Raw genomic sequence first — 15,973 nt, forward strand, 5'->3', positions numbered from 1 at the left:
ATTGATTGCTTTTGTGTTCTAGTGCTCAAATATTTTAATCTCAATCTTGTAATATTTCCTACTTATCAATCTTAATATTGTTTAGTAGATGTGTGACATCCACAGCCAAATCCTCAGACACTAGCATTTCTTTCTTTCCATATCCTCCAGATGATCATAGTAGGGGTAGACAAGCATACGTCAGCCAACAAAGATCAGCACTGCATGATAAGCCACAAAGAAAACATCTCTCCCAAGCTACTAGGGAGGGGACCTTGCCAACCCAATATTACGAAGTAATTGGGAAATATTTTCTTGTTACTAACAATGATCAAGAGATCAATTTATACAAGAGACTGAACGACGTTTCCTTAAGAAACAATCCTAAAGAATAGAAACATTCTATTCTAGAAATAGAAAACTAAATATTAGAAACATTCTAATATTTACAGAAGATTACAATAGATAATCATTAGATACTAAACAGAGATAATAGAAACTATCTATTATCGTAATATATTGAAACTTTGACCAAGTTTGGGCCATTTCACGGTTAATGAGCAGATGGTCAATTGTTTCTTTGTGCTTATTACACAACAGGCATCAAAAGGAACCATTTCGCAGTTTATGAGCAGATGGTCAATTGTTTCTTCATGCTCACATATTCCAATCTCAATCTTGTTTAGAAGACTTGTGACATCCACAGCAGAATCCTTGGACTCTCAAGCATTTCTTTCACACTTAGCATTTCTTTCTTACCATATCCGCTAAATGGTCATGGTAGGGGTAGCCAAGCATACGACAGCAAAACAAAGATCTTGTTATTGTTGTAGCCTTAGTCAAATTGAATTGATCTAGAGTTAATCCCCTATGGTTATTGGTTAAACATTATTGCATTTGATTAATCATCATTACTGCATTTGATTAATGAGAATAATGGAAATTAACTTACCATAACCAATCTTGATTAACATAGAGACATGTCTCTTCTACTTCTATATATATGCATTTGGATCTGCACTTGGAAAACACATACCATAACATTAGGCAGTGACATTACACATGCAGCAATCCTGAAAATTTAACATGGTATCAGAACAAGGCTGCAAACATAAGAGAATAAGAATCAACAATAAGATATATGACATACGTTCAAGGGCCACTAATAGCAGTGGCCAGTATTCAAAGAATAATAACCTTAACTAGATCGCAAGTCGACAAATTGGAGACACCAACAATATTAGTGAAGAGTCTTGACCTATTGGTTGGAAAAATAGATAAATGACAGAATGGTGGAACGGGTATCAAATGCAAGAATGATTATCTAAAGGAACCTAAAGCTTAAAGGAAATGATTTGTTCATGGCATATTATAGCCATGTAGCCATGGTGTACAGAGTGTCCAGGAGATTCATGTGTCACCTTTATAATCAAGAAACCACTTTAATTGATGAACCCACAATTCATGTGTGGAAATCCAACTGTCAGCGAAAGTTGTGTTCAGAAACAGTGGCAGAAAATTTTCCTTGTCACTGGAACTTCCAAACAGCTCTTCTTAGAGGCCCCGTAACAGCACATGCATAAGCTCATTAATGTCTTTGTTAGTATGGGCCCTCCTAAATAAGGAGTACGCTGCAACTAACAAAGGAAATCAACATCCTCTATCCATCGTGGGAGTACACCTACAAGGGTTTGTGACGGGAGTTGGCAAAGGATCAATTCTTCACATCGAACTCCGTTTATTTCATAAACTCCCAAGGCACATAACCTTCAGTTTGACACAATTAAGACAAAGATGCTATCGTCAGCGTTTATTGAAGAAACAATTGCTTAGACTATCCACGATATCCAGCATCAGATATACACTTTTCAAATTGTCAACAACATTTTCAGATGGCTTTGTTGTTGTCGAGTGACGAATCAGAGTAAGCAAGCGGGGACAACCCGATTGTGGATAGTGCCACTAGTGTCGTTGACCACTGCTATGGCTTCTACCAGTGAATGCTTGTCTTGAACAGTGGATGCTCATATCTCTCTAGTGCAATATCTATCTAGTTATATTGTGGAGGTCATCAATCATAGTGATGCAAACAAATAATACTTAGCGACAAAGAAAGAGCATTTAACACCACCAAACTTAGGAATATTTGTGGAGCCCAAACCCTCTAAAGCTCATCTTAGTCATTGAGTATAATATATATTTGAAGATGCCTAAGTTCCTTGAGATACATAACGCACCTAGTTATATTTATTCAAATTACTGAAGATACACCTACATGTGTGATGGTCCTCTAAAGAATGTCAATAAATAAAATATTAGTTCCGAATATCATAAAGGTGGAAATTTGGCTAATATTTGTGGATTATAGTTATGCACCAATATTGCAAGGTGTCACAACCCAATCATGACATGGGAGTAAATACCATCAGAAAACATTGGTATGGTAGAAATGAATAAGAAGAGGAAAAATTCCTCCTATTGCAGTCATGAAAACCCTAAGTTGATTTTCCAGTGAATCATAGTAATGAGGGCCAAATGAGTCCTTATTCACATATCTACAAAGAAAATTCAGTGATAGGAACATTATAGTGAACACCCAACTAACATCATGCTCTGCAAATCTAGTCAGCAGTTAAAGAGAAAATAATCATTCCGAGTCAATTTCGCACATGTTCCTAATCCCATTCATAGAAGCCAAGTATGGTATGATTCCAAAACAATCATTATCCATATGATATTGTGATGGATATGAGAAATAAGACCTAAATTATACTCATTGGGCCATTTTGTGAACGAGGAATAACTGATATGTAAACTCGTACCTAACTATTAAAGTAAGGAGTGTAAAACACAGACTATTATGAAAACTAACAATCTATAAGTAGTCAAGACAGGAATCAGCATGGAAAGTACATCAGGGACTTTATCTTTTACATGGCTCGTAATATCTAATGTCCATTCTAAATAAGATTCCATTGGATGCTTATTGATCGGCTATAATAACGTTTAAAAAAGGAATCACTAGCTATAATTGAAGAGGCACATTGATAAGTCTCTAGTCACCACAAATGGTGGAAATTGATATTGGTTATTATTCTTGGCATCCTTACTACACAAAGTAAAAGTAAGATTAGGAATTGAGATTTATAGACATTTGGTTGATTATTCTATAACATCAAGAAAGTCTAGTAGGGAACCTTGCAATGGAGCAATGATCTCTTTAGAGAATCGAACATCAAAGTAAACCTAGCAGGGAAAGTCATATCAAGGCGTCAAACATAGTATGACAATTATAAAATTATCATGGCAATCTACATAGGAGAGTCAGTCATATACAACCACAAGATTTTCAAGCACAAACATACTTGGGATATTGTATCAATAACATCATTCACAGCAATACTTTGATCAATGATTCACTAGGCCATGCACTGGTATTCTAGAAAGCCGAGACTCTTTGTAACCTATAGACTTTGAATATGATGCAAAATTGTTCGACGATATAAGAGTGGGAATTTCATGTTGTGGGCGGAAATATAATAAACAATGTTTCATTCCCACTTGAACCATCCTTAGGTAGGAGATGTTTCATTCTCAAATAATCTAAGAAGGCATTTTATGGTTTGATGTCTATGGAACTTCATGTGCAGATATTTATTTCTCATCATTGAGTATTACATGTATGTACTCACTATAGTCTCTCTCTTATTTGTAAATTCTATACATAATATAAAGATCTATTTTCCTTTGTGTCTAGGGATGTTCTTGTAGGAAAAGAAGGTTGGTACTTTACACATGCTACCAACTATTGTTCCGAACTCAAAGAAGTTTTAATGACAGATTCTTTAGTCATTTGATGATCATCTAGATAAAGTGAGAATCTTGAGGCAACCTTCTATATCATGAGGGAGTATGGAAATTCATTAGAGGCAACCTTGGACAAAGAGAGGGAGCATATAGAAGATATGTTTTAGTCAAACTTTTGGTGATTTTGATCGTGTTGATTCAAACGGAGTAGACCATGTCGAGATGGATTCTCAAGTGATCGAATATGTAGGTTAGAAGGCCTTATGCTATCAGGATACTTGCTAAACTATGGAAGCATGACATGAATTGTTGCCAGGTGGTTAGAAGGATGATATCGGATTCAAAGGGAATCTAACTCTTCATCAAAGACAACCTTGTATGAGGAGGTCAAAAGATCAATAGCAATTTCTAAGGGAGTCTGACATTACCTTAGAAGCAACCTTGGACTGGAAAAGTCTCCAGATTGAGAGGAAGAAGTTCAAGGTAAAATTCCTTATAAATTCTTCTCTATGAGAGAGAAGTTGGAGGCAAAAATGCTTGTTCCACCCTCTAGAAGCAGCTATGATGGATCCGCCCTCTGAATTGGTTCACGGTGGATATAATATGACCTTGTTGGAAAACATTGTGAGAGGTGATGATCTTTCATCAATATTTATTTTATAAGGTTGTTATTGTAAGGTGACAATCTTAACAATGCTTAACCTGTTATCATGATGGAGACTACATTGAGTTGTTGTCCTAGAATGTGTCAGAGATCATGATAACGAACATATCATGATAGACTACATTAAGTTGTTGTCCTAGAATGTGTCAGAGATCATTATACTTGTCATGATGGACTACATTAAGTCGTTGTCCTTGAGATCATGACTGTTATCTAATAGACTACATTCAGTTGTTGTCTCGGACAGTGCCAAACATCAAATAACACATATCCTTTCTAGGATATAAAATCAAGTTTGTTGAGATTATTATTGTTATCATGATAGACTACATTAGTTGATGTCCTAGAATGTGCGACAAATTGTAATACTTGTCATGATGGACTACATCAAGTTGTTGTCCTTGAGATCATGACTGTTATCTGATAGACTACATTTAGTTGTTGTCCCAGAGTGTGTCGAAGATCAGATAACACATATTCTTTTAGGATATAACATATTCTTTTGGTAGGCATCATGAACTTGATGCTAGTGCACATACCATAAGAATATGAGATTGGTAAGTTATCGTATGAGTGATATTACAAATTGTAGATTACCATTTTATGAGATGGTTGTGTTGTTTAAATCCTCCCTCACTAAGAGGGAGTCTCGAGGAAACAACATCAATTGGATTATATCTGATTTGATGGATATATGTTAATATCCTTAAATATGTCATTCCAAGAATATTATATTGAGATGATATCTCTCTATATGCTTGAGAGCATAATGTGTTCTATAACAATCCTCCCTAGCTAAGAGAGTGTGTTAATGTTGTAGCTTAAGTTGGATTGAATTGATCTAGAGTTAATCCCCTATTATTATATGTTAAACATTATTGCATTTGATTAATCATCAATTAGACACACACACACACACATATATTGTTGTTAATAATGTCTAATAGAAATTAACTTACCATAACCAATATTGATTAACATAGAGACATGTCTCTCCTACTCCTATATATATGCATTTGGATCTGCACTTGGAAAACACATACAATAACATTAGGTAGTGTCATTACACTTGCAAGCTATTAGAAAGCGGACCTTGCCAACCCAACATATAATTGAACTTTGACCAATAAGTTTGGACCATTTTGCAGTTTATGAGCAGATGGTCAATTGTTTCTGTAGACCAAACGATTATACTAAGAGCAGGGGGTGAATCAGTATAATGAAAACTTCTCCAATTTAAAACTTTTATCCAAACAATTAACTTCAAATGCTGAAATGAACAATTATGCACATCAACACAGTAACACAAGATTTACATGGAAACCCAATGTGGGAAAAAACCATGGCAAATAAATGTTTTCTTATATAAACTATTCTTTTACAATGGTTTGTAGGCTTCAACCTACTAGAGGCTAGGACCTCTATGTTTATGAGCACCAACTCACAGGAAGCTCCGACTCCCACATTTCGCAAGCTCCGACCTACAGGAAGCACCAACTCCTACTTCTATCTTCGCGAGCACCAACTCACTATGCACAAACTTTCTTCCACCTTGATGATGTTTCTAACTCAACTAATGATGGATATCTTCAGCTTACAATTCCTCTTTATATCAGTATGGATTCTTTAACTTCAACACACTTTCTTCATAAATCTTGTCTTCACAAAGTCAGCCTCTTATATATACTCTTCTTTAATGATATCCCAATATATTTTTATCTCTCTCTATTTATAAACATTTCTTCCTGTCTTCTGTTTCAAGCACTTTCTATTTTTGTATTACACTTCATACACCCTTCTTCTTCTGCTCTCTTATACCTTTATCTTATATATAGATATATATATATATAGGCCAGGTCTGATTATTTATTAAATACCCCGACACCCTTACGCTATATATAAATATATAGATATTAGAGAGTTCTGAATATATATATGTGTGTGTGTGTGTGTGTGGCCTTGTTAGCTTCTTTTATCTTTCCTATTCTTCCACCGCTGACTTCTTCAATTCTATTCCACCTTCTCTTTCTTCTATCTTTTATTGTCCATCTCTTCTTTTTATTAATTACTTCTCATTCTTTTATACCACAGCTCTGCTTCTTCACTTATATTTCATTCTTTCACTTATTCTATTATTTCTAACTTCCACAATCTCCCAAAATAGACGTCTGTTCATTCAAATAAATTATATCTCTTCACTTATAAATCAAACCTCTTTTTATCTCAACTAATTAACGTGACTTTCCAGGTCCGAAGATTAAGTCTTTTCATTATTATATTCTCTCTGATTTTAATCGCATAGTTATGTCGATCCTTACCTTTATATTTATGTAACAGATTCTGTTTAAAAATATTTATAAACTGCTTCTTTAGAAACTTCCGTTTGTTGCTCATGACACTGTTTGCTTATTATGAACTATTTGTTCTCCAAACTCTCAATGCATATATATTTTTGAACGCTAACTATGTGTATTTGCTTTGTTTGTATCAGACAAACAGTTGACTGGAAATGACTTTTGTCCCCTTCTGTTTCTGTCGATAATAATATTATCGTATCTATTTTTTATTGCTCTTACCATTAATTTATATTGGGCTTAGTCAGTGTACTGAGCATTTGATATCACCAATGAGCATTTGATATCACCAATTGGCACTTCTGCATCAAGACTGATCAAACTATTGTTGTCTTATATCCATACTTGCTATGCTTTTGACTCTGCATATTTGGACCATCATTTTATATGATTTATACTCTCTTTATTCTTGCATATATTGTTGCATTCATAGGTATTTGCATTTAATGATTATATTTTAGATGCTCCATTCTTTTGCTGTTCGTACTCCATGTTGTATGAAAGACGCACAATTATGATTGTTGTTTGTCACCTGTGTGTAGAGCATCCAATAAGAACAGATCACTTCTTAGTCCAACTGTAAACATGTATCGCTGCTACATACTTTTCCATTCACATATTAAGCTGTTCACACAATTTCTATCAATATATTATTTTGAAGTCATCACTGTTGTATAGATTTATCATTTCCCGATTGCCGTATCATTGCTTGAATTTTGTTCATTATACCTTTAACTCTATCGTTGACTAGGATTCCATCAACATATTATTTTCCATGCTCTTTTGGTTCCAGCTTTGTCACTCGTATCAAATGGACTATATCATGACAGTCTTATTCTCAACATTATACGTTGATGATAGTAATTTGTTTGTACTGATATAACAATCATTGTCTATACTTTTGAGTATTGGTTATTAAATATTAGTCTCTTGGTATTCTAAATGGTTCATATCTTTGTATTCTAGGCCTTGTTGATGTTTTCTCTTTTATTCTTTGGCACTGATCGCTATATGTTTGACATCGATGACAATAATTCCATCAGTTTCTTCATGCTTATTACACATTAGGTGCCAAAAGGTACCTATGAAACCAAGTTTCATTATTCTCTTACCAATTAAGATATATCATAGACCAAAAAGGACTTTGACTTCTAAGTGAGTTACAATACCAGTTCCACAAGCCATGTCATATGTCGAAGTTGCCTAATTTAAGGAAGATTTTGGCAATTTGTCTGTTTAATAACATCTACTTCAGGAAAGTCAAGAATATATCCGAATTCCTCGTCGCCACCTCATTGTAATCAAGTTTTTGATGTGACTAGAGAACCCAGTGAGTCGTGGGGATTGGGAGTTGAGACCTCAATCTGGTTGAGGGGCAGTGCCTGTGATGTGGGTATGGGAAAAAAAACCCACTGGAATCAAGGGGCAGTGGGCCTTGAATGGGTTTGGAGCAATGCCCTCAACAAGATCAAGGAACAATACTATGCATGGAATCCGAGTGTAACACCCTTGGCAACTTCCTTGTCACAATACAAGGTCAAGGAGCACAGCCTAACAAACAAGCCAAATCAAAGCCTTTGAAATCACACAAACCTACATGGCGCACGCCATCTTCACAATTTTCACTTATGGGCAAAAATAGGTGTTTAATGCATTTTATTTATAGAAACATTTTTCTAGTAATCTAATTTATTTTAAATTATGAGAAGCCAAGCCATATATAGTAGGGGGGAGTCTGATCTCATGAGGTAGTTCTCTTCATTGAGTTTGGGGAACCAGAAATGCATCGCTTGCTTCTAGCCTAACTTCTAGATCTGGAACTATAGTTTGGGTGTGGACGACTCCAGAGTTTTGAGTCATAGACCGGGTGGGAGGCTTCATCTGGGAGGGCCCCTACTATCATAAGGGGCCAAACAACTAATCTACCTCACCTAGAATTCCTCCCCACCCTAACACACCCACCCCCCCCCCCCCCCAACTGCTCGATCAAGCAAGTTTTCAATGAAATTGTAATTTTTGTTTTGCGAGTCTTTATCAAAAACCATAACCATTTTTTTCAAAATATTGACAACCATTTGTTAGGCAAGTAACCCACAAGGGCATTTGGCTCACAAGTGCTCACAAGTTGTACAAGCGTACTGCTGATTTTACAACTATGATTGAGGTAATATCTATTGTAAGTTAACACTTGATAGGTTAGATTCTACTAGTGAAGATTTTTATTTTTCTCACTAAGCTTTGAATTTTCATTTTGATATTTTTCTATTTTGTTCTTTCACAATTATTGTCATAATCTATGGTCAAAAAATTTACTTTTTTTTTTTCTATTGATTATTTTTTGTTCTATTTTGCTAAGGTTTATTTAACTTATATTTTCTTGAAAAGCCAATGCCACTCACAAGTAGGATAGCTACTTGTCCAAAAAAACACAGCCAACAGATACAAAGCCAGCAATTTGTATCTACAACTACTGCATTTAACTTTAAAGATATAAGAGGCATAAATTGCCTCAAATATCACCTTGCACACAACCCATGTTGAGATGTTGTGCCATGTAAAAACCCTGCTCTATAGATTAAGTTAATACAAACTCTCCCTACAACATTTGACTAGAGGAAAGCAAAGTAAATTGGACAACAAAAGCAACATCAACCCCATCCATGATGTTTGATTCTATGAGGTGAATGAGCATCTATATCATCAAATTGATTTTCGATGGAATCGAAAAACAAACTAGGAGAATTTTAACAATAGAGGGCAACCCTAATAGAAGTACATATATCTATCTTGTGCACTATATAGGGGTTCTTTCATTGGGCATACAAAAATGAGGCAGTATAGACAGCCATAGTTCCAATTTTTTGTCCCTTGTAACACTTTTAATGAGCAACCATCATTAAAAGGTATTGCATGCACTACCTCTTGGGTACTACAACAACATTCTCTTTAATCTTGCTTCAGGCCTGAATTGGGAATAGTTTGTCATTGCATTGCCTATAGCATGAAATGGGTTAAATTTACTTGATTTATCAAGAGTTGTGTTGATGCGAGTTTTTTATCACTTACATAACATATTAGTAATTGGATATTCGATACGGAGTATCAAACATACAATTCCTCTCTTGAAAAGTTAATGCTCACAAGACATGAGCATAACTCCAATGTTCCTTACATCGATGGATACTCGCTCAGTTTTATCAATGTGATTTGTTGGTAATCACGTAGGCGGCCTTACGCTATTCATTCAAAGATGACTTGGACTTTGGTGGAATGATGGAGATGATGATGGGTTTGTGAAATATGCGAGTGGCAAATAATGTTGACGGTGGTGATGATGTAGGATGTGTTTGCCAATGATGATGTTGATGGGAAAGCGGTGGTGGCGGAAGGTGAATGGATGTGTTCTGATACTTGACTTACTTCTCTAACTCCCTTCTCTAAACTTCGACTACCCAACTGCTCACTGTTCTACCCCTACTCCTATGAATGGAAAGTTAGCAAATGGACGGGGATCGAATCTAATGAAGGCTAACTAGCGGCCCCACCTCCACAGATGCAATGATTCAAAGGAAAATGAACTAGTTTACCACACAAGGCTTCCCAACCAGCCGCTAGGATGCTAGTGGTCTAGTATTGATCCCTATCAAACATCTACCAATGCTACCATACAACTATCCATCTACTTTAACCTCATTTAAACAACTTCAAATGCAACCAACTTTAACAACTTGAAAAGAAATCTAATAATGTGGAAGTAGAAAACATGCAATAACACTCAATGTTCTTAATCACCATGCAAGTCACAACAATGAAGAAGAGAGCGATATAGGTATTATTTTAGCAACAATTTCTCCAACCCTTTACAAATGAGAGCAAATGGCCTTATATAGGGGCCAAAAATACAACGGACGATGGAGATCAAAACAAGATCAACGTTCACGATTGGATCCCAAAAATCCTAATTAGGGTTGCCACCCCATTGGCCAATGAGAAGACGCTACCTCGTCAATGGACCAATGAAAAAAGTGCAAAGAGTGGCAACCAATGAGAAGGCACCAAAATAGTGGCCAATCAGAAATAGACACTTGTCCTATTCTAGAAGAAAGAGAAATTGCCACTTGGGCTTACATCAAATGATCTTCTAATATAAATCTCCCTTTCTCTTTCATTTTCTTAGCTAAGGCAATGAACTTAGCTAGCCTTTTATTAACTTTTTCCATAGGAGGACAAAGTGTGTGCTTTGCCCTGAGTTTCACTGACTTCACCACGCTGCTTGCTGCTTGTAGTATATTTTCATGGTCCTCCTCATATTCCTTCGCAAATCCAATAAAAGCATTGAGAGAGGAAAGGGTGCCCAAATGTCTTTTCTTGATAGCAACCTTTCCTAACTCATCCAACCTCGATCCAAAATCTATCTCATTGATATCCTCTTTGCCAAGGGGGATTGTCCTTCCTTTAGTCTGTCCTTCATCCATATCATGTCCACTAGACCGATATTGGTGTCGGTTATTCACTTCATTTTCGAGAAGAAGGGTGTTTTGGGCATCATATCCTCTTTGTCTTTCTTAGTGTTTGTCCGCTTGAGATTCTTACTTGCACTAACATCCTCCATACTCGTCACCCTATTACGGGATGGTAGAGTGGTGGACCAAAAGGCAAGTAGAACCAAGGGAAGCAATCCTTAGATTAGAACGAAAGAAGGATGTCAGCATAAGGATCCCTTTCAACTCTGAATGGTATACCCGTCACCCTATTATGAGATGGTAGAGTGGTGGACCAAAAGGCAAGTAGAACCAAGGGAAGCAATCCTTAGGTTAGAACGAAAGAAGGATGTCCGCATAAGGATCCCTTTCAACTCTGAATGATTAAAATTCACCTTAACCAATAATCATACAACGACTTTTCGGAATTAGGATTAGACCTCAAGAACTTCAAATTCACTTGTAAATCAGAAATTTACCATGTAATTCACCTCCAAATAAAATTGCCCAACCTAGGGCAAAAATCACAGCTTCTTGCAAGAATCAGAATTTTATATTCCACAAATTTCGACTCCCACAAAATTTGCCTCGCCAGAAGAGTGCAGATCTGCTCTTGCAAAATTGCCAACACCTTGAGAAGGAGAAGTGAGAAGTGAGGAGGAAATGGGAGAGAGGCCTCCTCTTATACCCAACTTTCTTACTCCCTCCAAGCTGGCCAACTTGGACCCTGGGAGAAAGAAAAACAAATAATTAATGCAAAATTATGGCCCACAGTTAAATACTTAACCAAAATTAATTTTGCCATGATGAAAATTGCCTTTTAAAATTGCCAGTTAGTTCTAAATTGCAAAAAGAAATTAAATGGTGCCTTGGAGATGTTAAATATTTTCATTTAATGAGGATTTAGTAATTAATACGTCATTAAAATTGTATTTTGGCTAGCCAAAAGCCATTTTTCAATATTAAATTACTAATTTCATTAAAGACTAAAAAGTTTTCAAGGCAATTTTAATCCAATTAAAGCCAAATTTTGCAATTTTAATTCTAATCGATTTAGCTAAGCAATTTTAACATTTTAACACAAATAAATCATTTCTCTTAGAGCCTAAAAATCGATTTTGCAATTTGATTTCATCATCACAAAATTAATCTCTTCACCAAAAAATTGAAGATTTTCTAAAAGACCAGATTTAACAAAATTTTCATTTTTTGAAAATTATCCAAATTTTCAAAAAAAAATGTCTAAGTACAAAATTCACAACTTTATCCTGCCAAGACTTCTTTAAAATTTGTTCGGCCTAAGGATGAAATTGGTGGCTCTAGAAAATCAAGTTGAAATCGAGTGAAAATAAATCTAACCCTCTCCCCACTGGCCCTGAAGGTGTCCAAGGCGTGTAATCTTCAAATTTGAAACCTCTAGACCGAAAAATTGCTATGGCAATCAAAAAAAAGGGGGTCCCCAAATTTTTGGGGCGATGGTGTGAAAACCTCACAACAATTTGCTCAGTTGAGTGGATTTAATAGGAGTTGATTGGCCCATTATTGCATAATATGCACAAAATCATACATCAGCTAGTTAAAGAACAAAGAGAAATATGATTAACTTTTGTAGCGATGTCATAAAGAAAATGTCATGCCCCACATTCAACAATAGCTGCCAAAAGTGATCAAGGAGAACTCCATTTGATAATAATGATGATAAGAGTGCTGCCTAACAATTTGAGATAAATAAAGTCAAATTAAAATTAAATACTAATTTGCGAAGGGCATTGACTATAAGGAAAGGTTGTCACTCCATATGAAATCGACATAAAAAGAAAAAATGTATCATTGAAGAGGAGACATCAATCAACAAACATCAATCAATTCTCAATCAGAAATTTGTGAAGAAATATTATATATCTTTCTAAGTTTTTACGAGTTTTCAAGGACAAAAGCCCTTAAATTCGCTTAGAAAATTAAGAACAAAAACCATTATTTCTCATTATCAAGTTTTGGATGAAAACCCAAATCTTGACCAGCAATTCATGATTTTATTTGATTCATATTCATGAATATAAACGCATTTATCATTTAGAAATTGAATTATTATTTTAAACACAAACATAAGCAATGTTCTAGACAGGGACATTATAGAAAATCAGCTTTTTTGAAGTCAAATGTTGTATAAAAAATATAAAATGTAAAGACCTTATGTAACTTGTTAGATGAGGTGATGATAGAGGTGAACAGAAAATCTCATTTAACTAGTAACCACAAATGCATCTGGGCATGTGGAAATCTTATAAATTTTAACTGAAGACCTTGCTCTACCCACATCCTTGACAACACTCGGAAACTAACTTAGGTGAAGAACATGGTGGAGGATACAAGAACAACAAAATGTGTCCACAACCAGACATTGGTCCTAAATTTTATAAGAGAGCACAAGGATTTCAGCCAGTCAACACTTATACACTTACCAATAATTTTCTCGCCTTGAAGAGTGTAGCAGCCACATTGCACAACATCAAGCACATGTTGGCAAGCCAAAGGTGTTAGGAGAGTCTGTACCATAAAAAGGCATGGATCTAGAGAGAAGCATGAAGGCCATTTTTTATTATACAGTTGTGAATGCCATGCAGGTGATCTTGAAGGTAAGTTTTTAATCTAATGTTCTCTCCTTTTTCTAATTTTTCAAGCTGATTTTGTAATACTTTGATGTTTTAACTAGCTGATTTTATTTTTATAGTTAAATTTCTGACTTCACATAATTTAGTGTATATTTAGCATAAGTTAAGTTTTCAAGTATAATTTAGTGTATATTTAGTATAAATTTAGTTTTGAGAGAGGTTGATTCTATTTGACAAAGAGGCTATTGTCAAAGATCTGTGATAGCTACAATCTTCTCCAAACATATCCCACAGAAACCTCCAAGCCACAATTAAAAATGGCATAATAGCTCTGGAATGTATTAACACAACCCACATCTCTATCTACAACATTTTGGGATTTTGGTTCCACAAATCCAAATTATTTTAAATATTACAAAAATTTGTAGAGTGACCAGCATTGATTTTGCAAAGCATGCAACCAAATGCCACGAATTTAAGAAACCATTTACCAGTATTTCAAATTGAAAGATACAGTAAGTAAACAAACCTGTAAATAGCAATGAAGAAAAGGATGAGATAATAGGCAAGCTTAATCATGCGATATTTCTTTTCAGCATTCAGTAAGTTGAATATTTCTGTTACATCAACTAGATGATTCCTCTTCATATACCTGTCACAGAAACCAACTTACTGGGGATCAATTTTGTTCTGTGATCAAAGGAAAAAACACAATTTTAGTAAAGCCAATAAAATACAGAGCCAAATGGCCCTACTGTATGTCATGCAAAGAACTACCATACAAATTAAGGCATTGGATTTAAACCGTACCAACATCAATGAATTAGGAACTTCTTTATATATTTTAAAAATCACAAACAGAAGTTGAAGTTTACTGGTCCACAATTGCAGTCAACCACCAATGGCTTGAATTAGTATTTCAGTATCTTATAAAAAAGTTTACAAGGTTGAGAGTCTCGGACTCAACGATATCTCAGCCAGCCCAAAAAATTTTGGAAAACTAAGAATAACCAAAAACTCAGTGAAAAAACAGGCAATAAATCAGCACTTTTATCTAACATTCAGAAATATATAATTTCTTAAAATATCTTAAAAACACACATATGCACCAGATTTGTAGAACATATACTGATTTTAAATATCGACCATATTAATCAAAGTTCTCAGTTAAATACATGGCTGTTAGTTTTAAGTCTGGTTCTCCAGAGTTAAAATAGGCTGCAACTGTTCTATCCCCTTCCAATTTTCCTTGATATAACTTCCAGTCAAATTGACTGTTTTGTTTTTCACCTATGGATATTGATGCATTTTCTTCTAGTTTGCTTGTATCTAAGGGTGGAAATGTCTTATGGATTACATTTGATGTATTTTCACTATTTTATGTCAACCACAGACATCAATGCAAATTTTTTTAAAGTGATTAACTATTCTCCTAAATTTTTACTTTGATACATTGGCTCTATCCAAGAATACTTAGTAATCTCAAAAGTTCTCAATTCAAATTAAATAATGAAAACCTTGCAAAATGATTTAGCATTTTTAAATGTTAAATCTCTTAGTTTTGTTTACCAGGTGCAGATGTGTATGGGCATTTATTAGTCAAGTGAAAAATGTTCATCAAATGCATTTAATAAACTTTAAACAATTGTGAAATGCGGGCACAATATTCAATTGTTCTTTTGGGACAATACAATCAAGTTTTCAACATATATATGGATGTCATCTATAAGTAAGAATGGCGTCTAAAGGAAGGTGAGCACTGAGAGTGGCATAAGGCATCACAGGTCAGAATCTCCTCTGAGAATGCCTTGCGTCGAATAATAATGTTATTTGAGAATGGCATCTGGCATTTATGCCTCCAATCAATGACACCAAAAACAAGCATAAAAATATGGTTTTCCTCCCTTTATTAACCACAAAACCTTAAAACGATTTATCGTGCCTCTATTGACTTTACCGTCGATTTAAACTCTAATATATCACGTTCTTTTCGTAAAAAAACTTTATGATGTTGGGGAACGAAAGTGAAAATATCACAAGCGATATAAATGGCAATTATATCTTTTCATCGAGTTT

At 34.9% G+C, this 15,973-nt stretch overlaps 1 protein-coding gene across 6 annotated transcripts in view; it reads right to left on the reverse strand.

Moving 5' to 3' along the window:
- The window catches only part of LOC149562842 (protein cornichon homolog 2-like), a 132,486-nt gene that overhangs the window by 60,001 nt on the left and 56,512 nt on the right, over nt 1–15,973 (reverse strand). For all 6 annotated transcript variants that reach the window (XR_016363998.1, XR_016363999.1, XM_089826296.1 and 3 more), the window contains one exon: nt 14,427–14,549. Coding sequence is in view for 4 of the 6 variants with exons in the window: in XM_089826296.1 (XP_089682422.1) it covers nt 14,427–14,549 (123 nt within the window). In the remaining 2 variants the exon portion in view is untranslated. The remainder of the gene's footprint in view (nt 1–14,426; nt 14,550–15,973) is intronic.

The sequence above is a fragment of the Cupressus sempervirens genome, chromosome 4 (assembly GCF_028749045.1).
Source record: "Cupressus sempervirens isolate cs-2001-9-10 chromosome 4, ASM2874904v1, whole genome shotgun sequence".
NCBI classification, from domain to species: Eukaryota; Viridiplantae; Streptophyta; class Pinopsida; order Cupressales; family Cupressaceae; genus Cupressus; species Cupressus sempervirens.